Genomic DNA, 25172 nt, shown 5'->3' on the forward strand with positions numbered 1-25172 from the left:
CGTCCCGTCGAGTGACAGACATCATTAACTGGGAAGAAAGAAGGAAAAAACACACGGAAGACAAAAAGATAGAGAAGAGAGAAATCATTTGCAGGTCCAGCTACGGGTCGCTTCGCTCTTGGCAACGGAGCAATTCTCACATAATACGAAGCAGAATGGGCTTTGTAGGGATCGATCTACGTGGCGGCCTTGCGGGCAGATCGATCGAGCGCTCCACGAGCTTTCGAAGGAATCCACAATCTCTAGAAAAGGACGAGAGTTGACAACGTTTGGGTTCGCAAGACTCAGGTTGGAATTTGTATTGGATGCTTTATTTTTATTTTAATAGTTAAGTGGTTTTTGTTCTAGTGGGATTAAATTTAGTGCTGAAATTGTTCGAATCCGGAAGCGATTTTGCATGCCGTGATCGAAGAAACAAAGTCGTGTCCGAATTCGGGGTTATTGGGAGGCCATAAACAGAAAAATTCATTAATATTTTGTTCACGACTTTATGTTGTCAGCCAAGGGTTTTGAATGTGAACTTTGAATTTCAAGGGTGAAGCAGGTCAAACGAAAAACTTGCAGTTCTTTGCGGCGGGTTTTTAAAAGTCTGGATTTGCTGCGAGGCCAGGGCTCGATTCGCAAAGATTAAATGCCTGGGGACTGTTAAAGCAGTGGTCAGTAGCCTTTAAGAATTATAAATCCTAGCTCTTTTTGTGGCGTTTTGGAAGGCGCGAGTTTGCTCTTCTGCATCGGGCAAGGGTTTGATTGGCAAGACTTACGAGGTTAAAGTCTCAAGTTGAGAGGTTAGAGTAGTTCTGGAGAAATTTTGCATATCTGTCAAGAGAAATCTAGGGCATATCTGGGATACCTTTAAGTCTCGACTTTATTGCGTCGGCGAAGGTTGCATTGGCAAGTACTGTAAAGGATTAAATCTTGTAATTCAGTGACTGAGATTTTTGCATTTTTCGAAGTTCAATTTCTTTTTATTTCGGTGAAGGATTGACTCTACCGCATATCATTAAATTAACATGATATTCAAAGCCGGATTCTGACACGTTGTTAAGGCCTTGCTATTTCTTGTGGTGCCACTTGAATGTTTGACTTCTGTTGCCAAGGGTTTGATTTACAGAGTTCCAGAGGTCGTACTTTTCAATTTTATAGTTGAGCACAGATTTTGAGAATATTAATACTGGAGAGCATATTCTTATCTGTTTTCTGGTGGCTTTGAAGTTTGGCATAGCTTTTTTGGAAAGGGCTTGAATGTCAAATTTTGTAAGGAATTTAGAAATCTCCGTGGAAGTATCATCGCAGGCCTAGGAGGATTTTTCAGTCCCTTCTCATTTTCAATATGCCTCGAGGCTCTCGAAACAAATCTCACAAGCAGCATCACAAGCAACCTCCAAAAGATTTGGAGGATTCAGATGAGGGTGAGAATACTAGATATGGGCCCGAATTGCTCCCAGAACCTAAACTGGAGGGCAAAAGAGGAAGAGAAGAGGGAAAGGTTGATTCTTCTAGGGAAAAACATGAAATCCAGAAGAGGAAATCACAGCCGCAGCCGAGAGAGCTTGGTCCGGGCAGTTCTTCAGCAACATATTTTCCTGTTAAGAGGAAAAAAGGAGCTGTAGAGTCTTTGGAGGTTGTTGAAGCTGATGCATCTGCAATATCTGTAAGTGTAGATCGGTGGAATGGAGGGGAGACACAGGGTGATGCACTTTCGTTGCTTCCCTATCATTCCAGGACAGATTCTGAAAGCTCAGATAGAAATGCTGGGGTTACAGATGATAAAGATGATGTTAGGACTGAAGATAAGGTGAAAAAGTCAGTAAAAGGGAGGGTTCCCGATACAGGAACTGGAAGTGCTAAGATTGATGTGTCTGAATCAATACACAATTTGAAAGGTGGGAGGAGTAAAGGTAGCAAGAGGAAGGAAACACAGGATTCTGCTGTTGATCAGGTTAATTCTCTGAAACTGGCTGAGGAATTGCTGGCAAAGATAGATTCAGAGGATATTAACATTGGCAAATTGGAACTGACAAAGTCTGGAACAAAGGGGAGATGGGACAAAGGCATAGCTAGAAAGGAATCCAAAGAGGCTGATGAAGGGACAGTGACATCTAGTCGTGATGCACTAAGGGGATCTGAGCGAGAGAAAAAAGTCCGCAACTTCAAGCCAGACAAGGCAACTGATCCCTTGGCTGGTCCTGCAAAGGCTTATGAAAGCCACAGAAATGAAGGCTTTCTGGAAGATTCATTGATCAGTCAAGAACAGAAAAATACAGGTAATGATGAGTATTGTTATTTGATAACAGAGTGTCTCGAAGTGTGAGCCCACAAGGATAACAGAAAGTGGTTGAGTAATCTGCCACCTATTGGTGCACTTGATATTTGCATGATGATACATTAATGTGAACACGTGTGTGAATTTCAAAAGGAAACATTTGAGTAGCCTAAATTATTTAAACTGATGAAATTTATTCCATCATATTTAATAATATGTTGCATTTAATCCTTTGTGGCATTGTTTTTTTTCTAGGGTATATACTATATATTTGAAGAATTTTTTTTGGTAAGCAGCTTTAGGGAAAAAAATATTTTAAAGTTTGTGTTATATTTGCTTTAATGATAAGAAAATGGTTAGTTTGAACATTGAAATTACTGATATTATTTTTTCAGGGAACCCTTCATGCATTTTGATTGTGGGAATCAAGTATATTGTTTCAAGCTTAGGTTCTAGTGTCAACAACTATCAACAATGAAAACTCGATACAGCTTGATTCAATTCAAATAGAGGGGTTTGGGTAATTGACTCCATAGAATCGGGAGAATAATTTTCTGTTCTCTATAGATTGATATGGTTAGAGGTATAATGTTCACAATCATGATAGAATTTGATTATTTCATTCATACAATATGCTGCCTATACGTGGGGGTGACTGTTTTCACTTACCCTTTCAATGCCTAGATACTTGTATATATTATTTTCTTCCACGTGTTTAACATTTGGCTCTTCCATGTCTATATTTTTTAAACCGTATTTTTCTCCGAACTCTGTTGTTTTCATGATTCATGGACTGATTTTTGTCCAGTGCTCATCATGTTTTTCTATCTGTAATTTTCTTACCTGGACTTAATATGACTTGGTTTTGCATTAGTCACATCTATGTCAGGCAACCTTTAGTAAAAGTATCTCACGTTTTCTGAGTTTTATTCTAGTGATAGATTTGAAAAGTGCTTTAAGAACATTAGTAGGGATAAGGGGTTGTGGCTACTGCACGTTGTGGAAAATTATATACAGTTGAATGACTGTTTCATCCTCCTCATTCTAAGAGAGAATGAGACACTTATCATGTTCGGATGAGATTACATAAGTATAACTATTTGCTCTTGCTCACAGTCACTTGTCAGTATGAATTTTCTTCGTTTTCGAATCTAGTTCCTATTACAATCTTTGAGCAGTTTTATTTACATCTTCTTTAGGAAGTACCTTTCTTAGATGTTTGATTTTACTTGTAGAAACATGACCTGAATTGTAGTTGCAACTGATAAAAACAAAGGATTGAGTGAAAATTGAAGTTGGTAAGTCAATTTAAACTTTAACTCGATATTTTAGAAAGACTCAGGGAACCTCTGAAATGATCAGGGCAGAATACTTATGCTTTGAATGTTTTATTTATTTATTTTAATTTTACCAATAAATTATAGGTTTTTTTTGGAGCTCTGTTTTGTCTTTTGATTTTGATTTCTCAGTTCTCATGTTTTGAGTTGGAATCATGTGACTGTGCAATGTTGCTGTGTCCCGTCATGTCTTGGCTTTTTTATTCAATGTGGATCCATGCTTTGAGAGATTGATTAACTAATCAGTTTGATAATTGATTACAAATATTGCCTATGTTTTTACAAATAGATTTATTACAATGTTCATAGAGACATTTAATCCACAAATTGTTTGGCACAATTCAATTTTGGGTTAAATTTGGTACGTCTAACCCTATTCTCCTCATAAAAGCCGAGGCAAACTTTTGTAAAACAATTGGTGATGGACTTTTTGTCATCACCTATCAATCATGCCCAACTCAACTTTGGCTAAGAAAAGGCAAGCAAAATGTCTTGGAACGATGGTTAGTGTATTAGGATATTCATTTCCCTCCTTTAGAACAGTATTAAGCTCATTGACATGGATATTTGCTATCATTATTTAGCACATGAAACCTCAAATCAAGACAGCCAAGATGGGAGAATTTATTAGTCTCAACAACCATTGGAACAATATTCTATCTAAATATATGCACTTTGATAGGTCATAAACACCAGCATGGGCTGAAAGATGTTAAAACTCGAGATCATCACTATTGGTTAATTCCAACTAGAAAGCAGACATTTTTTAAAGAATTGTTCGAGCTGTACCAGGTGCTTTTTGATACATTTTCGAAAATACTTATTTTGAGCAAGTGTTTTGTTTCAATAGTTCTTCCATGGAGTAGCTGTTGGACTAACCGCCAACGTTCCCCTTCGGGATTTGTGACATGGTTTAACCACCTCCTGTGTTCTATAAGTCTAGTGGTTGTATCAGGCATCAGCAGGTCGATCTTTTGGTGCAATGACAACTCTAGCTTCTAACAGTAGCATTATAATAGTTTTCACTTTGGCAATCATTAATGGGTATTCCACACGTTGAAATGCACCAATGCAGTGAGATTATTTGGAGAGGATAAGGCTGTCACTGCTGCCTCACATAACTACTACATCATTTGCTGGTGACAACACATTATTTTCCCACTAAATCGTTTTGAAACATGTTTCTGGAAATATGAAATATATGGATTTCTTATGGTTAGCTCTGATAAACAAATTACTTGCAGGTAATCTTTTTAAGGTTCTGTTGGATTTTAGTTGCATGAAGATTTGTCAGCTTCTTTAGGGAAATTAAAATTCAGAAATTGAGATATGTCTTACTTTGGGAAAATGCTGAATGGTGCAGAGTACATATCCCATCTTCCTTGACTCTCATGTAGTTTTTATTACAGTAGGTATGGAGTGTAGGTTGAGGTGAGTAGAATGCTGAATATCCTAGCTACATTGTAGAAGTTATAGATCTCTCATTTATGGAATATTTCTATTGCATATATTAATGATTGGCAGTTTTTACAGATTAGCATTTTAAGACATGTATATGGATACAGTTTTGGTGTATGCTTTTTGATTCAAATTATTGGTCTGTAATTCTGTTGCACGTTCGTTTAAAGTTCATTATGTGGTTCTAAATCTATGGAGTAAGATATTTGGGGGTGTTATGTACTACGGATATCTTTTATTTTTGATGTTGCTTATTCTTTCATGTCATATTTTCCTTTCAAATATCTTTCCTTATTTTTGCTATTGCATGTGATTGCATAATTGAAATCAGGCCTCAGGGAATGCAAGTAATAGATTGTAGAGAGAGCAAATTCTTGAAACACTATTCTGCATAATAATTAGGCATTTGATGTACTCCCCATTGATTATTTGATTTGTACATTTTTCCTTGATCTGCTAACATTGGTGCTGTTAGCTTCTGGTTTAGGGGCAAATACCTTATCTTTATATACTTAGTTGAGGTCTTGACAAGCACACTTGTTGAAAAAAAGAGAAATATCTGTTTTTACACTGGCCCTCTTAGTGGTAAATAGTATTAAAACAGGATTCATGGACTAATATTGGTGTTCTGCAGAGTGGCAGCTACAAGAGGAGGTACGTAATATTGAACTTGAGAAGGAACTCGAAAATCGCATCCAGCGACGACGAAGAGAAGAGTCTGGTGAGAAGGACAGGTGGCGTGATGATGATAGGGATCTTGAAGGAAAACGTTTATACAGGGATGAACGGAAAAAGGATGACAGGTATAAAGATGAGAAGCAAAGAGATGATCGACATAAGGATGATAGGCACAGAGATGACAAGTATAGGGAGGAGAAATACTTAGAGGACCGTCAAAGGGGTGATAAGCATCAAGAAAATAAGAATAGGGAATGGCGATTATCTCGAGAACGAACCACTGAAAAATATGATGGTAAACATTCAAGAGATGGAACTAAGGTGCCAGAAAGCCGCTATAAAGAAAACAAGAATGGTGACAGTGACCGGGATTATAGTTCTTACTACGATGATCAGTACAATCAACCAAAAGATCATCACAACCAAAATCGACTAGGCCATGCTCGTGAGGAATCAAGAGAAGCCAAGACTCATGCAAACAAAGTTCTTTCTGCAGAAGGTGACCGTAAAGGTTCAATCACAGGTCATCAAGATGTTAATCGAGACCAGGAAAATTCATTGTTGGTTCGTCCAAGTTCTGAGGCGGGTGATTCTTTTACTGCTAAAAAGGTTAAAAGGGCCCATGAATTTGTTTCAGAAGTTCACAGAGACCAGCGCAGGTAACAACTCTCTTGTCATGCATTTCTAATGTCCTGGTTGTATTTTTTCTTCTTAGTTGCAGAAAGCACATCCAATTAAGTATTTTCTAGAGTTTTTAAAGTTACTTTCCATCATTTTTTTGTGATTAGTATTTACGCGTACCTTGTGATTACTCAGAGTGTGTTTGGTGCCTTTTTACCTTTGTCTGATTTAAAATAAACGATGATTATAATCTTTCTTTTCCTTCTGGACAATGTAGATAGAATTGCAGAAATATGTTATGCATCAGATAAGGTCAATTAATATAGTTTTTAAGAACCATTTACGAGAAATGACAATGATTCTTTTGATATTGCAATTTATATCAAGTTTGTTAAATATTTGTGCAAAGAATGAGCAGAGGTTGTATGCAATGCAGAAAATATAGGGGAATCTTTTTGTTAGAATGATCCACCCATCAGCTTATTTTTAGCTTATTCTTTTAACTTTAAAGCTTTCATGGACAGTTTTAAATCAACATTTTGATTTGCACCTAGAGTCAGCTGTTTGACTTCATTTCTACTTGACAGTTGGATTTGTTTGCATTGAACTATTGACATGTTCATTTTTTAAGCCTTAATAAAATCTTTTTGTTTTTGTTTTTTACTTCTTTTTACTTATTATTTACATCCTCTTACCTCCATAGTTTTACTCACAAAACCTTCAATTCTTTGTTCAGTTAATTGATATACGAGAGAAGCATGCCATAGGATTGTTATTGAAGAAAATGAATTTGAGGAGAATTTGAGGAACATTTTACTTTATATTTGGCTTCGAGATATAATGCAATCTAATCAATTCAAAATAATCTACCCTTATACATTATTTTTTACTATTACATTTTAGCTTGCACGGTTATCTTAGGTTAAGCTGCTGATTTAGTGAATAGATTGCCTTGTTCATATATTATTGAAGGCATTTCTAACTTATATATAATTTTTGGAGTTGAGTTATGTAGTTGAAAATTCTTCAGTAGTTAGTTACTTTGAGAGTTGTTTGAAATTTGTAAACTTGGAGACAATTTAGCTAATGATAGGTACCAAAGTTGCACCAGTAACCAGCAGAACATTGTTTTGTCGTTCACAGATCATTGTTACATATATCTTAGGCTACTTTCTGCTTACTTTGTTTATATACAACTAATGCATTTGTGTGTTACTTTCCTTGCTGTATTTATCGGCTTATATTTTATAATTAGTTCTTAAGCCATCCAATATATAGATTGCCCTTTTTCTGCATTTGTGTTCTACTGTTCTTACAATTTTTGCCCTAGATTTTGTTACTGGTTTTCTTATGGGGTCAACTAAATATAATTTATTACCATTAAAATTCTGCAATACTTTTACTAAAAGTGAATCTGAGATCAAGAATTTGTTTGAATGGACAAGAAGGTAATTTCAACACAGTTATTTGAAATTATAACAAAATTGGGTAATAACAAACAACTTGAAAAGTGCAGCATATAGGTAAAATACTAAAATCTAGATCAACATTAGTATTTTTGGGAAGTTGAATAAATATTTGTAAATGTAGTGCTGTAACAAGCTATAGTTTTTTTCTAATACATAGTTTTGTACTTGTAAATATGATCCAAGATTTTTCATGTGTGCCGAAGTTTAGATCCATTACTGACTACACCTTTTGCGCCCATGTTTTTATCAGTCAATGCTTGGGGTACTAACAATATTGGGCTGTGGCTATCCAGACATGAATTTCGTTTTTCCACATATCACTTTTTGTAACTTTATTTAAAAAAAATAAGTCTTCTCCTTGGTACAAGTAGCCAATTTTGTGGCTGCATAGCTGCTGCTGCAATATTGTGGGGTATTGTTGCGATACATTGGAGTTTTTTTCCTACATTAGAAAGCCTTCCCTTCCATTTCAATTTTTAGTTTTCCCAAGATGCATGAGTATTCTGATCAGGCTATATCACTTGCCTTGGTAAATATGATCCATGAGTTTTTCAAGTATGCCAAAAGTTAGATCAGTTACTGACTCTATTTCTTCAACCCAAGTTTAAATCAGTCAATAGTTGGGGTACTTGCCATACATTGTGGGTTACACTACCATGCATTGGAGTATCTTATTCTTGCACTGCGAAGCTTCTTTTTTGCCTCCAATGTCTAGTATTCCCAAGTATGCATAAGTGTTCTGGTCATGCTATGTCACCTACCTTAGTGAGCTTGAATTTTGTAACTATGCTCCAAAGGTTCAGATAAATTTGTCAATATTAAAAATTTACCACCTGGCAGTCCACTCACCCTACATGAAAGTGATTGGTGTTTTGGCAAATGAAGTGCGATACAGAAAGGTCTTGTACATCCATGAAGTTTATATTTTATTAAAAATGATAGCTGAATGAAAACACATTACCTTTAACATATCTAACATATCTCAGAAATAAGGCTTCCAAGGTCCAAGGAAAGAATTGTCACAATGAAAGTCATGGAGGATAAAGTAGCATGCATTGGAGTATCTTATTCTTGCACTGCGAAGCTTCTTTTTTGTCTCCAATGTCTAATATTCCCAAGTATGCCTAAGTGTTCTGGTCATGCTATGTCACCTACCTTAGTGAGCTTGAATTTTGTAATTATGCTCTGAAAGTTCAAATAAATTTGTCAATATTAAAAATTTACCACCTGGATGCCCACTCGCTCTAAATGAAAGTACTTGGTTTTTTGGCAAATGAGCTGTGATACAGAAAGGTCTTGTACATCCATGAAGTTTATATTTTAGAAAAAATGATATCTAAATGCAAACACATTACCTTCAGCATATCTAACATATCTGAGAAATAAGGCTACCAAGGTCCAAGAAAAGAATTGTCATGATAAAAGTCATGGAGGATAAAGTAAAAAAATTATGTTAGTTGATCAAATTACAGACACTGTTGATCTTCTGCAATTTGTAAAATACCATGCTTCACAATGCATGGGAGTTCGGGAAAATGTATGTTTTTGTTGGGAGAAGAGCAAAATTTGTACATTGGATAAAAGCTGTAGAGATTACAATCGATTGGTTGAAGCTTGAAATAAATGACTAAATGAGGCTTTTAAAATAAAATGAACCAAGTTTTTTTGCAGGGATAGAATTTGCCAAATCTTTTCTAATATTATTCATTTTTACTTGTGAGATTCCATGATTGTTTGGTTCGCCTCCTTCTTGGGCTGAGGTGGGACAAATAAAAGCCAAGGTGCTTGTTATTACGTTTCTCATTGTATTCCATCATCTGATTGCTCAAGTCTTTAAATGTACTGTCATACAAAACTTTATATTACAAAACAGAGGAACTTTTGTCTGAATAAGTTGACAGTAATAGAAAATGTGGTCTCCATCTGGATGGTTGATGACTGTGTCATGACAGCATAGGAATGTTAAGGATTTCATTGAATCTTTCAGATTGTAGACTCTATGCGCTGATTTGAGTGTTGTCATATTTTCTCTTATGAATTTCTTAAATCAAATTCTCTTCTGCTTCCCATCTTCCACCTCTGTTATATTGCTACTTTAAATTATGGCATTGATTCAGATCTGGCTTGGCATTTTGTATTTATTGATTCTGAAAATAACAGTGTACATTATATCATAATGGTTCTTCCTCCATTTTCCATAGTTTCTGCCATATCTATGATTTGCAGTCCATTTTTTCCCAGGCTTTTTATTAGATATTTTTAAAATGCTTTTTCATCTTGTGGAATGAGTGTTTGTTCTAGTTTCATTATCTCCTTAATATTATTTGTTTCTTTCCTGCATAATGCTTCATTTAAGCATCCTAGGGTTGCAACTATGGTAAAGCAGTTCCACCATCTTGTTCGTTGCTACCCTTCTGAAAGAATATTGGTAAATACATGACAACAAAATTTAAGAGAAAAGATTTTAAGGGTTTGAGATTTTCACAGGTAAAGGTGATTGATTTGTCTGGAGACACGTGTAGTATTTTTGTTTCAAATGTTTTGAGTCTTACAGAAAATCATAAAGGGATTTTTTTCAACAAAGATGCACCAAATATCCCTCGTTTCCTGTTTTTCCAAACTATGCTCTTAGATATTAGTACATTTACTGAATTAGTAGATGATAACATCAATCAGTTATATTTTGCTTTATCAGAAATGCTTTGAAAGCTTTACATGAACCTAAATAGTATAATGAACTAGAGTGAAATCTAATGATACTTTGATGTATTAAAAACAAAGCCTTACTTTATCATCCTAAAATCTGTTTCTGTTCTGTTTTTATATTACTCCACATGGATACCAACTCTTTGAAACTTTGTCAAAAAGTGAGTTGTTTTCAGATGCATTATTAACCTTTTGATGGACTTTTTACTGCATATGATATTGAATACTTGATTCACAATTATCCTTTTTTGCCCTAATTCCAATGTGGTGTTCTACTCCAATTTTCTTACTTATGCTGGCACACAGGGAAGGGGAGTGGTGGATATCACTAAGCATATACTAAGGACAAGTACTGTGTGAATGCTTATTTTGTGATGTTTGCTGATCATAGAATTAGGACTACCACTTAACAGAATTGCAGATTTTATTTGCATGCTTCTATATGGCATTTGGTTTCAGATTGCATTTTCAAGCTGCTTCTTTTGAGTTTATGTTATTTTGCTGCTAGGTGTGTTAACTGTTAGGAAATACCTGTTTTGCCCCTGCAAGATTACAAATTTTTTACTTGTGCTCAGGCAATATTTACGTCTAGTAGCTTCTCTGATTAGATGCAACTTATGAATTAGAAAGTTCAAATTCTTTAGAGTAATTACCGATTATGATTTGAAGTTTGAACCACAAAATCTCTTTAAAGCCTATCTTTTTTTAAATTTCTCTAACAACATTTTATCTCCCCCTGGATTTATTCCTATGGATGGGATTGCTGTCTCCCGAGTAAATGCATACTTGTCTCTGATGATGCCTTGAATTTTTCCATTAAATAGTGTTTATTGGGATGCGTATTTCAGAGAGGAAGAATACAGGACATGGATTCTCTAAAGTTTGTTTTTTCTTTCTTGTGATAATTTTTCTGCTAAGTATTCTTGTCTCTGATGACCATACTTTTTGCGGTAAATATAGTATATATTGGTATACACAGTAGCAATAGAGAAGGAATATATGGGTTGTGCATTCACCAAAGCTTGTCTGGTTACTTTTGTGCAATAGTTTGTACAAGGCTGTTTTGTCACCTGTGTCATAAGGTTTGCTGATTTTGATCCATGACACAAAGGTAAACTTTAAATAGCTGTAAAAAGCCAATTCAGTTTATCCCGAAATTTATATGGAAAATAGCTTAGGACATTTTATTAGGTTTTAAATTTTTTTCCCTATGAAAACAGTTCTTGCGATGTGTTTTCTTGACAGCTATTTTATCGGTCTACGAGTCTTCACTATGCAAGTCTTGTGTTGTAAGGGTTCAAAAGTATTTATTGTTTATTGTTAGAGCCATTGGAACTATTACAATAATAGATAGGACGTCTATTATTAGTTAATGGTTATCTATTGTAAATATTTAGTTAGCTTTAGTTAGCTTTCGTTTTTTTAGTTTTATTTGTTAGAATAGAATATTTCTATTCTTTCCGCTTTATTCTTTTGTATAAATTGACCTCTTGGTCTTTGTTAATAATAAGCAAGTATTTACCAATTACCTCGTAATATGGTATCAGAGCCTAGTTCTTGAACTTTTTGAAAAATTTATAATTTCATTCGAAATTATTTGCTCAAATTTTTCGAAATCCAGCTAGGTCTCTTTTCTGGAAATCGTGGGAAGATTTTTTTTTGTTTTTGCAAGGTCTGCAAATTGAGGGAAATCGTGGACGATTTCATCTGCAACTTGCAATTTTCGTTTTCCTACTCGTGTTTTTTGAACTCGCGTTTGTGGCTGAGGAACTCACGTTTTTTTTTTGTGCTAAAAAAAAAAATGATGGGTTTTCTGATTTCGGCTCAGTTAGAGATGGCTTGCGTGTTCAAGTCCACGGTTTTTCAAGGGCAAAAGCAAAACCGAGACCCTCTGCCAGTAAAATACGGGAGCAATAATTAAAAAAAAATGTATAGTTTTTTTGCAGATGGTTTTTTGCATTCGGCTCTGCAAACTCACGCCATTTTTTGGTGTTTGTTCAGCACACTCTAGCCCCATTCGTCCATGCACATCGATCCTTGAAGAAAAATCTGCCATTTTTTATCAAGAAATCTGAAGTTTTTTCAAGCATTTTTCAGCTAGGGCCTTTTTTTCCGAAACCCTAATTTTTGGGGTCAAAAAAATATTTTGTTTGTAGATTCTTGGTGGGTTTTTCAAGAGCTCAACTAGGTTGTCGTCCGTTTTTTTGGGTGCTTCGATTTTTGTGCCTCAATTTTCGAGCCAGCGGATCCAAAAAAACGACAGCAAATTCCTTCTGGGTTTTTTGAGCTCTCTTCTGGGTCATTCTCTGATTCTTTTGGGTCTTCCGTATTTTTGCCTCGAAGAACGTGCATTCACGGATTTTCATAGTTTTCATTGAAAAACGTGCCATGGCATCTTTGACAAATATTCTGCTCGAGCATAATTCCAAATTCAATGGTCGCAATTATGGAACCTGGAAGCAGCGCATCATCGCAATCTTCGAATATCGAAACATTGATCAACTTGTTTCGGGTGTTAGGCAGCGTCCGACTTCTCCGGGTCTTGATCAAGATACATGGGATCTGAATAATCGAGAGGCAGTAATGCTTCTCAAACTATTTGTAGCTGATGACCAACTTTCTCAGATTCCATTTGACAAGACAGCTGCCGAAATCTGGACACATCTAAAAGGTCTTCATGAGACTTCCGACAAGAGCAGAGCCTTCTTTCTGAAAAACACTTTGTTTTCTATTATCATGGATGAGCGCACCTCGCTCCAGGCACACCTGAATCGGATTCAGGAAATTCGTGATCAGTTACTTGCCATCGGTCGCAAGATGGAGGAAGAGGATATTGTGGTAATCACTCTTCGCAGTTTACCAAAATCTTATGAGCATTTTATCGAGACTTTCAACATCACATCTACTGGTGTTGATCTAAAGTTCACTGATCTCTGCACCCTGCTGCTTCAGCAAGATCGGTGGAAAGAACAGTTTGGTAGCAGCTCTAGTTCCACCTCCATTGAGCAAGCCTTTGCTACGAAATCCTTTCAGAAGGATAAGGGCAAGTTTCAGCAACCATCTCAGCAAAAGTCTTCTGCTCCAGCATCCGATGGTACCAAAAAGAAGAACATTCAATGCAACTACTGTCACAAGTTTGGTCATATGAAGGTTGAATGTCGGAAACGCTTAGCTGCCCAGTCTAAGCAATCAGGTTCACAACCCAAAGCGAACAGTGCAGAGCACATTGAGCAGGCAGAATCTGCCTTTTACGCCTTCATGGCTAAAAGACCCGCAGATCATGTGAAGTCATCTGTCTGGTACATTGATTCAGGTGCCTCTCGACATTTCACTCACCGCAGAGACTGGTTTATTGACTACCAGCCTTATTCAGATTCTGTTATTTTTGGTGGTGGAGAAGAGTACACAGTTGTTGGTAAAGGCAACATTCAAATTCAGTCTGTTGGGAGGAATCTCATATTCCTTGATGTGTATTATGTTCTAGGGATGGAACTAAATCTACTCTCAGTCAGTCAGTTGTTGCGACATTCTCCACACTTGGCAGTCACTTTCAGTTCACATCAGTACACCATCACTGATCGGGCGACTAAGTCTACTGTTGCAGTTGGTCTTGAGGATCATGGTCTTTTCAAACTTACTGATTCTGGTGATTCTCAGGACTTAGCTATGGCTGCTCGGCGATCTTCCATCAGCACACTTTGGCATCAGCGATATGGGCACTTAAATGTGCATTATCTTTCACAACTTGCTCAGGATGAGCTTGTTCTTGGTTTGCCAGAGATTCAAACTCAACACCTTGGAGTTTGTGATGCATGTCAGGCTGGGAAGCAACATCGCACACCTTTCCCCAGTGGCGATTCTTGGTGAGCTTCTCAAGTACTTCAGCTTGTTCATGCTGATATCTGCGGCCCTATGGCCACTCCTTCTGTTCTTGGGTACAGGTATTTTCTGTTGTTTGTAGATGATTTCAGTAGAAAAATGTGGGTGTATTTTCTTAAAAAGAAATCCGATGCATTTACTGTATTTCAGAAGTTTAAACCCTTAGTTGAAAAAGAGTCTGGGAAATCTATTATTACTCTTAGATCAGACAATGGGGGGGAATTTTGTTCTAATGTTTTCTCTAGCTTCTTGGATACACATGGCATCCAACGCCAATTCACCACACCCCACACGCCACAACAAAACAGTGTAGTTGAACGTCGGAACAGGACAATCACCGAGATGGCTCGTTCCATGCTCGAACACAGACATGTTCCGAAGCATTTTTGGGCAGAAGCAGTTAACACTGCGGTTTATCTGTTGAACCGGTCACCCACAGTGGCGGTCAAAGGTAAAACTCCGGAAGAGGCCCGGTCAGGTCGCAAGCCCAGAATCAGTCACCTGAAGGTTTTTGGCTCTCTTGCTTTTGTTTGGATCCCTGATGCTTCACGCACCAAGTTGGATGCCAAGAGTCAGAAACTGATGCTTGTTGGATATATAGCAGTCTTAACAAAGCCTATCGCCTTATTGATGTTGAGACATGTCGTCTCATATACAGCCGCGATGTAGTCTTTGACGAGCAGCGAGGACCATTCATGCCTGTTTCTCTTGTTCCTGATCTAGCAGACCAGCCTATGCAGGTTCATGATTTGGGAGTTCGGCTTCCATTAGGTCCACCTGATGGGAGGGCTCCAGTAGCTCCTGCAGCTCTAGTCATGCCAGTGATACCTGTACAGATACCTCCGGCTTCTCCTACAGGATCACCTCGTTTTGAAGATGCTTCACCTGAGTTTGATCCAGATTCTTCTGATGAGGATCCTGCTGATCAAGCATCTCCTAGTACTACTGTTGGTCATTCTCCTCTCCGACCTAAGTGGGCTAAGACACTTGCTGATCTTCATGATGATGAGCTTATTGATGGGAGAACTGCTCGGAAAAAGAGCAAAACTACAGATTCTGTTAACTTTGCTCTTATGGCCAACATTCATAGTGTGTTTGAACCTCAAACATATTCCGAGGCTAAAGGAATTCCAGAGTGGGAACAGGCCATGACATCTGAACACCAGAGCCTGCTGAAGAACAACACTTGGGTCATTTCTGAACTTCCCCCAGGGAAGAAACCCATTGGCTGCAAATGGGTCTACAAAATCAAATACAAATCAGATGGTACTTTGGATAAGTACAAAGCTCGTTTAGTGGCAAAGGGCTTTTCTCAGCGTCAGGGCATTGATTATGAGGAGACCTTTGCTCCTACTGCAAAGATGAGCACCATCGGATTAGTCCTAGCCATGGCAACACAATTTGGCTGGAAGGTCCATCGGATGGACGTAAAGAGTGCTTTCCTGAATGGTGATCTCCATGAAGAGGTCTACATGACGCAACCTCCTGGTTTCACGGTTGTTGGTAAAGACCATCAGGTTCTCAGATTGGTAAAAGCTCTCTATGGTTTGAAGCAGGCCCCTCGGGCATGGTACATCAAGATTGATACGTACCTCAGTGATCAAGGCTTCAAGAGGAGTTCTTCAGACTCAAATCTGTATATCAAGACTACTGACAGTGACATCATCCTTCTAGTTATCTATGTGGATGATCTGATCATCACTGGCAGTTCGGCATCTTTGATTCAGGGAATCAAACAACACTTATGCTAGTCTTTTGATATGACTGACCTTGGGCTCATGCATTATTGCTTAGGTGTTGAAGTTTGGCAACAGTCTTCTGGTGTATTCATCTCTCAGTCCAAATATGCCAGGGCCTTGTTAGACAAATTCCGAATGCAGGATTGCAAACCTGCATCTACACCTATGGAGAAAGGTCTCAAGTTATCAGTCAAGTCTGATTCTCCTTCCGTTGATGATACTACGTATAGGCAACTAGTAGGTAGCCTCATCTACCTCTTTGCTACTAGGCCCGATATCAGCTTCGCAGTCAGCTATATTTCACGCTTTATGACAGCTCCTAAGGCTGATCATTGGATGGCAGCAAAGCATGTGCTTCGTTATGTGAAGGGCACTTCTGATTATGGACTTCTGTATTCTCGGAGTTTTAATCCTAAACTTAGTGGGTTCATAGATTCAGATTGGGCAGGCTCTATTGATGATAAAAAGTCAACATCTGGATATGTGTTCAGTTTGGGATCCGGTGCAATCACATGGACCAACAAGAAGCAGCAGGCAGTTTCTCTCTTCTACAGAGGCTGAATACAGAGAGACTGTTAAGGTAGGATGTGAAGGTGTCTGGCTTCGTCGGATGCTTGGGGATATGTAGATGTCACCAGCAGGACCGAATACTCTGTTTGTTGATAACGAAGGCGTTATCAAGTTAGCACGGAATCCAGTCTTCCATGAACGAACCAAGCATGTGGATGTTCATTGTCATTACATACGACAGCTGGTTGAAGATGGGACTAGAGATCTGCAGTATGTTCCTACCACAGATCAGACTTCAGACACTCACCAAGCCTCTTGGTCCTGATAAGTTTGTCAAATTTAGAGGACAGCTTGGTGCGTTAGATAGATTAACCATTAAGGGAGGGTATTACAATAATAGATAAGACGTCTATTATTAGTTAATGGTTATCTATTGTAAATATTTAGTTAGCTTTAGTTAGCTTTCGTTTTTTTAGTTTTATTTGTTAGAATAGAATATTTATATTCTTTCCGCTTTATTCTTTTGTATAAATTGACCTCTTGGTCTCTGTTAATAATAAGCAAGTATTTACCAATTACCTCGTAATAGGAACTTGATAGTCTAGTGTCAAGTGTTTGTTTTGACTTGGCAGCAGCTTGCTGGTGCAGACATTGAGGGTTGCTCTGTCAATAGTACAAAGAAGGATAAATATCAGGCCTTGCAGACAGTTAGTAATTCAAAGAGGGATCAAAAGAAAGGATCAGGCCTTCCAGATTGTTAGTAATCCAGAACAAGATCCAAACAATGAGGGTCAAGCACCTGCGCCGCCCCCCCGCTCTCCCCTCCAAACTGTTGATAGTTTTGATAGAGGGATCCAAAAAGAGCTATAGTGATCAGGCCCCCCAAACTGTTAATAGTTCAATGGACGATTGAAGAAGCTCAAAGCAATAACCCCTCAAAGTGTGCGTGTGCAAAAGTGAGCGTAGTGTATGCCCCCACGTTAAAGCAATTGCAAATGCCTTAATGGGAGCAATAGAATTAACGGAAGCGTACATGCATCAACATTCGCCTTCCTCTTGCAGCTCTTTCATCAGTCTCTCAATCTCTTCCTCTTCATTTTAGTAAGCTTCTTGCTATACCCTTCTAATAGTGAAATCTGAAAGTGTCCAAACCAAAATTCTTCTACAATATGAGAATACTGCTTCGAAGATATTTATGCCAAATGTTTTTCCCTTTCATATTGCCCTAAACTCATGAAATTTTCTCTATCATGGTCCATAATAACTGGACTTCTATCATCTGTTCTCGCTAAGGGACTCATGTAACACCAGCTTTGACTCTTCAGCTGTTTCCACACTTTTTAACAACATAATCCAATCAATAACAATTTTTTTTATGCTGCCCATCACATATATGTGCACACAGGAGAAAGATGCACTTACTTATCTCGATAATAAGCTACCCTTCTAATAGTGAAACCTGAAAGTGTCCAAACCAAAAGATTTCTATGATATGAGAATACTACTTCCAAGATATATATATATATATAATGTTTTTCCCTTTCATATTACCCTATACTCATGAAATTTTCTCTATCATGGTCCATAATAACTGGACTCATCTGTTCTGACTAAGGGACTCCTGCAACACCAGCTTCAACTCTTCAGCTAGTCAAAGTTGTAGAATGATGTTTTATATTTATTTAGCATTTTTCTATACAAAGTGATTGGCTACAAATTCTACTGATTCTTCATCAGCTTCAGCAAAATGAGCACTAACATTCTTTGACTTGGCATTCACAGCAATTAAACATAAGCCTCAAAACAGACTAATTGTCTGCAACGGCAAGCAAGCCCCTGTGTCAGCACCAGCAAGCTGCCACCAAATCAAAACAAACACGTAACACTGAACTGTCAAATGCCAATAGCGGTAACAGTAAACAATAAATAAATGAGCACTAACATTCTTTAACAGGCATTCACAGCGAGTGAAAACAAGCCTCAAAACAGACCCTTAGCTAAAAAGTGTGGAAACAGCTGAAGAGTTGAAGCTGGTGTTGCAGGAGTCCGTTAGCTAGAACAGATGATATGAGTCCAGTTATTATGGACCATGATAGAGAAAATTTCATGAGTTTAGGGTAATATGAAAGGGAAAAACATTTCAAATAAATATCTTGGAAGCAGTATTCTGATATTGTAGAAGAATTTTGGTTTGGACACTTTCAAGTTTCACTATTAGAAGGGTAGCAAGAAGTAAACTAAAATGAAGAGGAAGAGATTGAGAGGCTGATGAAGGAGCTACAAGAGGAAGATGAATGTTGAGCTTGAAGTATGGAGGTAGACTGTAATGTAGCAGCCAAAATGAAATTTGTTCTAGGGGATTACCCACATCTTAGTTAGAAAGCAAAGAAGAGAAAGATGTGTTGGTGTCAAAGTAACGAGAATCAGAATCAGCAAGGCCGAATTGAATCGCAAATTGGCCATGAATTAGAATTGAATCGGCCACGAATCGGCAAATAAAAAATCCCTTGAAATTTAGCAACTAACTTATTTCATAAACCCTTTATCACTGATTCAATTCACCGGTTCACAAAAAATCATTTGGCTTGAATCGAATTGCCGAATCGCATGAATTGCTATGATTCTCGATACTATGGAACTTAGTATACAAAAGGGAAACCAAACTGAAACATTAGGTGGAATGGACACATCTCCTAAATTGAACAATCACTTTCTGATTTCAAGAGATGTATTGGCATTTCAATTTTAACCATCGTTAGAATGAAGCTCACCAATAAATGGAAAGGGTAAGAGTCTGCGTCTCCATCTCCTCCATATGGCACAACTACAATTCATTTATGATTTAGCCAGGAGATTGGAAGTAGTCCCCATTCTAGCTGCATGCCAAGTATTGGGGTTCAAGTCTATATCTCTCCAGTAGTAACCATATTTTATAAGTCTGGATTTTGGTGCTCGTATTGTTTGTGTTAGAGTTTTCATGACCCCATCAGCTTTCTACTTACTCCCCATACTGAATTTTGTGCATTCTTGAATGCTGGAATTTCATGAGTTTGAGTATTTAGTCTTCAGTGAGAAATCCTCCTTGGGTACAATTTTTCCAGGGGAAAGACATTTTGAATGCCTGGAGATAATTTTATTATAGTGTGATGAGCTGTTTTACTATAAAGTTTATATTTTATAATATTTCTTTGTAGAAAGTTCACACTATGCTAGGTAAAGGAACAGCAGTAAGACCCATGGCTTATATAGCACGAGGAGTGGCATTCTCATTACAAATATGCTATCATGTCTAGTTCATGTATTCTCCATTTTCATATGAAATAATTGACTTGGTGAAAGGTTCCTTGTTTTGCATTTGCAGGCGCAGTTTGTCCTTTGGGTCTGAGGCACCCTAGTTTATATATGTTAGTTTTATTGTAGCTATCCCTCTTATGGATGCTGCTATTCAAGGATAAGGTTGAACATGGGATTTTGTGCTAATTTGCACTCCAAAATAAGAGAGAATGCATTCTTGCTTTATGTTCAACATATGTTTTCATGTTGAGTGCTGTTCACAAAATAAAAATAATTCAAATATTTAGGTTTTCTGTTCAAGACAAGCTATATAGTAACTGGTCCACTGAAATGCTTGCGAGTGTTTAAACCACTTAAAAAAGTAATTAGTAACCTCTCAAATATTCATTTTCTAATTTTAATTTGAACTGATTTGTACCATATAGCTCATTGAGAACAACATGAAACCTAATACCAAATTTGTAGTAGGCAGGTCAGGTTGATGTAACTTGTTCTTGTTTGCTGCATTTGCTTTGCTGTTATGGTGTTTAGTCTAAATATTCATGACATCAAAAAATCATCCTGACGACTTTTGCTTACCTCTTAATGTTTTGGCTAAAATGGTTGGTACTGGTGATAGAATATGAACTGTTGACTTGGATTAATGGGAATGCTGAATTCACACATTTTCTTGACACAGAAAACTTGTTCTTCATTTGTAGTTTGACTTGATGGAGGTAAATAGTTGCAGTTCTTGTTAAAATATTTCATTTGTGAACACCAAATGGTCCATGGTTTATCTGTGTCTTTTGGTGTTCCCTTGCTGCTTTGTATTTCATTTTTGGTTCTTCCACTTTGTGGGTCCTCTAGGATTCTCCAACTCTATTTATAAATTAGTGTACTCTTGAGTCCTACTGACCTGCATTTGGTCATCCATGGGTCGCATATTTATCATTATTTGCCAATGTACCGTTTGAAGACCTTATTCAGTTGGAACTTTTTTGTAGGATTGTGTACAAAACTGAGATCAAAATAGCACGGCTTGGTCTTTCATGAATGACTACCATTCTATCTTTGTGACCATAATTCATTACTAAAAAAAAACTTAGTTGACATTGCCTATTATAATGGACTTTCTGGAAATATGTGCCATTATGACATAATTTGAAGATTGGTTTCACTGCTTAGTCATTAAAAATAAACAATGTGTATATGTGAACATTATGTTTTGTTTTCTCAGTTATGTAAGGATTTTGATCGCTAAATAGAACATAGTTTAACAGCATCAAGAGACTGCTTTCTACATATTTTGTGGTAGGCTGCTTAGAAGCTTTTTTAAACAAACAACAGGTTTTGTTATGAATTTATTTGGGTTAGCTCTGATACGCTTTCAGCTGGGCGTTGGGTAGTAACAGTTCCTTGCATATTTGGTTTAGGTTAAACATTTTGACAAGCTTAACTGATTGTGGTGGTCTAAAGCTTGTTCATATATCCTGTTTTTTAAAGTATCAAATGTCCTATCGTAGACATCTTTTTGTCCTTTAAACATTCCCCTGTTCCTTATATTCTGATTCATTGCTACTACATGCAATCTTGGTATAATATTTCAAGCTAATTGCTTATTTAGTCAAGTACAGTTATGTATAGATTGGGCCATGAAGCTAAGAGAAAGCAGTCTGGTAGCGTGCCCACTGTACATCCTTACATGAATTAATGGTTCATCTTGATGCCATTTGACTTCTTGAATTTTTATTGAATCTACTTTCCCGTAAATTTGCAGGGTTGGTCTGCTTCTGTACATTTTTGTAGGTCTAATATGTTTGTTCTTGTTGCAGATTGAAATTCAAGCAGTCAGAACAATCTTCAAAGAATGTGGAGCAGCTTACCATACCTTCTAAAGAACATGGTAGTTTGCACGGTAAGAATAGGATTGATAAGCAGCTGGAGAACCATAGAGGTGAATCTCCTCTTGAAAGTGCTAAATCTTCTGCTTATGAGGGTAGAACATCTCCAGTTTTAAGTCACATTGAGAGTTCACCCAAGAACAATGGAAGGCTTTCTCCTTTTAATTTGGCACGGAAATCTCCAATTTCGTATGTTCAAGATCATGGGCATTCTTTGCCATATGTAAAAACAGTTCGTAAAAACAAGTTTGAAACTGCAAACAATGAGAGTGGTGCAGGTGGACTGCGCAACAGAAACTCATATTATTCTAGTGCTTCTGATAGAGACAAGCAGCTGTCTGTCACAGATGAAATAGTATCAAGAGAGACTCTGGTTTCATATAAAAGTACTGAAGATTATAGAAGATCTCCAAGTACAGAAAGGGTTAATGATTCACAGATGAATAATTTGTCTGTTGATGATTCTTCCAGGGTTCCTTATAGTAGAGTTGGCAGTACCCAAGATTCGAGGCGGATGCTTTCTAGTGGCAATTCAGCTTCATATGAGAGGCATTCTAAAAGCCGTAGGTTAGAAGAGGGATCTTCTAGTAGGTCAGACTGGACAGTTCATCCTACTCCAGCGAATAGGCTAATGGATAGTTCAATAAGACCACAAGTGCCATCTTTGACAGGAAGAGCTTCTGGTCTGCTCCCTCCGCCTCCACCATTTAGGCCCGGCATTGACAACCCGGCTGTTCTTGGATCATCAAGCTCTGGCTTTGATGATGCACCATCATCTAGAGATCAGCGAAGGGCGGATCGTCAAATTGGAAGTCATTTTAAAAGAGGAGAGGTCATGGGAGGATCAGGACAATTAGATGTTTGGAAAGGTGTTGGTAATTGGAATTCTCATGGTCAGGGACAGGGGCCAGCTAATATGTTCCTTCCATTTCAGCATCACATTGGAGGTCATCCACATGGACCATTCCTCAACATTGGGCAGCAATTTCCAGGTCCGCCATTGTTCGGAGTAAGGCCATCTGCGGATATGGGAAATGTTCGCTATCATGTACGAGATGGGGGAGATGCTTTTCCAGGTCACAATCGTACTCATGGGTGGCAAAGACAAGCTGATGATGTCTGTGGTCCTCATATTCAGGTTCCCCTACACGGATGGGAAGGTCCAGGGTCATATGGAGAAGAATCGCATGCTTATGGGCGACCCGATCGAGATCAAATTGGGCAAGGAATCAGTGGCCGGAGCTGGGATCGGGCAATGGATATGTGGAAAGGCAACCCAAGGGAGACTGATGAAGCTTGGGGAGGGCCTCAAGTTCCTCGAGGTCGTCTTGAGAAGATAAGAAGAGAGAGATCTCCAACTGAAAGCATCGAGATCAAAAGATCTGACGAAAGCCCACCCAAGGTTATGAAAGAAAATCAATGCAGTAGTGTGTCTTCTGATATACGGAAACAGAATAAGAAAAAGTGTGACAGAAGGTCTGTGTATCTGTCCAAGTTAGACATATCTGTAGAATTGGCAGGTCCCGAGCTATACAATGAGTGTGCTGACATGTTGGATTCAAGAGAGAATATAATTAGTAATGATGATACTCTCTTTAAGGATGGGTTCAATGAGGATGCAACTAAGAACTCTCAATTAGAGGTGACGAATTTCGTAAATATTTTTTGCTAGCAACTGTTGATAAGTGTCTTTATAAATTGTATGAGGGTCATTTGACGTAAACAATCATGTTCATGTTTGAATGCAGTCATTTTAAATTCCCTTTTGGGCACAATAATTTGTTTGTTGTTTCAGAGTAATAATAGTTTTTAAAAAAATTTGTCCTAATGGCAGGTTGATGCAGATGCAGAGGCCCTTCTGCAAAGTTTGAACATTCATTCGATGATTTTCTCTAGCTTGTCAAAGGATGTATTTGAGGTAAAATTCTTCAATTTACTGATTGGTAGTTATATGTTTCTAGTCAATGACTTGGTGTATAAATCAGGTTAGGTTGAGTGAATAAAAAAGCTTAATGGATTCTTTATCTCTTGCTTATGATTTTTTCTAGTCCATGCAAATATTGAGAGTGCTTTCAGATTCAACTGTGTAGGTTTATTTAAATGAATAAATAAGCTCAATAAATTCTTTGTTGGTTTTTTTTTGTAGAGAGCATTTGCTATCTACAAAAATGCTACTGGGAAAACAAAAGTAGAGCCTGCTGCCAATTTCCATTCAAACCTGAGCATGGGGGGTGTCCAGAAGGAAACTGTGGCATTTGAAAGCAATAAGGAAGATCCTCTTTGTACTAATTTGTATGAAAAAGCAAATGCCGTTATTGTGGGAATAGCACCTGAAAACACATTTAAAGGTTTAGCTTCAGCTATGGATTTGCAAAGGAGCCAAGGAGAATATGATGTGAAGAATCAGTTACAAACAAGCCAAGATTACCTTGATACGGTTCTTCAGGATGATGCAAAAGGGAATATTTTAGGTGGAGGTTCTACTGGTAAAGATCCAGTTGTGAATGTGAATGGTGCAGGCAGTTTACCTCTTCTAGATGATGCTGATAACATGAGATGCTCTGAATCTGTTGATGCTGTCAATGCTAGAGGATTTCCACTAGAACCTGCAGATGATGTTGCAAACTTGGAATTGTTAGGTGGACATGGTCCTTTGGGTTTGTCAGAAGAATCAATTACTGGTGTTGATGCTACCATTTTCCTGGAAGAACCTGCCTATGGTATTAATTCTAACAATGCAATGAATTTTGCAGAAGAACAAGTGGATTATGTTGACCCTATTGTACTGGAAGAATCTAATAAAGTCTTATATGATGCAAAAGAGAGTGGACTAATAGAGGATATGGAAGAGAATAAGCATTTCTCAATTAAATACTCGGGGAATACTGATCTCAGAAACATTGAAAATTCACCTAAGGAATATTTTGCAGCAGTTGAAAACTGTGCAATGGTTTCTGAGTCAGGTAAGGCTAGTGCAGTTGTTGACTTTTCTGGGGGTGTACACAGAGACTCAGTGAGAATGTGTGAAGGAGAAGCAGAATCTGATTGTAAGATGCACAATATAGAAACTGCTGAGGTGAGTGAATGTTCTGAAAGATGCGATGACTTGGATCCGAACACTGCCAGTTTAAGATTCACAGATCCAGATAAACTAGTGGAGATTAAGTATGCTGAGGCTAGAACTCAGGAGGATGAAAAGTCAGAAAATCCAGATGTAGTGCTTGAAAAGGCAGTAGAATCTGTTGATACTAAAATAGGCATACAGAATTTCAGTCCATATAATCTTCCTGGAAGTACACATTAAGACAATCTAAGTATTATTTTCTCTTTTCTTT

At 37.6% G+C, this 25172-nt stretch overlaps 1 protein-coding gene across 3 annotated transcripts; it reads left to right on the top strand.

Moving 5' to 3' along the window:
- On the top strand, positions 1-25172 carry LOC149568640 (uncharacterized). 3 transcript variants are annotated; one of them, XM_089821510.1, is made up of 6 exons: positions 1-288; positions 329-2264; positions 5693-6395; positions 21769-23479; positions 23672-23755; positions 23984-25172. In XM_089821510.1, the coding sequence occupies exons 2-6, from the start codon at positions 1331-1333 to the stop codon at positions 25139-25141; spliced, it is 4590 nt and encodes a 1529-aa protein (XP_089677636.1). In that variant the 5' UTR covers positions 1-288; positions 329-1330; the 3' UTR covers positions 25142-25172. The 3 variants fall into 3 exon arrangements, with proteins under 3 accessions (XP_089677636.1, XP_089677634.1, XP_089677637.1); XM_089821508.1 differs by having other exon boundaries at positions 535-2264; XM_089821511.1 differs by having other exon boundaries at positions 545-2264.

This window comes from Cupressus sempervirens, chromosome 3 (assembly GCF_028749045.1).
Source record: "Cupressus sempervirens isolate cs-2001-9-10 chromosome 3, ASM2874904v1, whole genome shotgun sequence".
Taxonomy (NCBI): Eukaryota; Viridiplantae; Streptophyta; class Pinopsida; order Cupressales; family Cupressaceae; genus Cupressus; species Cupressus sempervirens.

Excerpts from the sequence above, each read along its gene's own strand:
- LOC149568640 (XM_089821510.1), top strand. The coding sequence starts at position 1,331 with ATGCCTCGAGGCTCTCGAAACAAATCTCACAAGCAGCATCACAAGCAA. Across the intron at positions 2,265-5,692 it reads TCAAGAACAGAAAAATACAG|AGTGGCAGCTACAAGAGGAG; the intron begins GTAATGATGAGT and ends GGTGTTCTGCAG. Across the intron at positions 23,480-23,671 it reads CTAAGAACTCTCAATTAGAG|GTTGATGCAGATGCAGAGGC; the intron begins GTGACGAATTTC and ends TCCTAATGGCAG.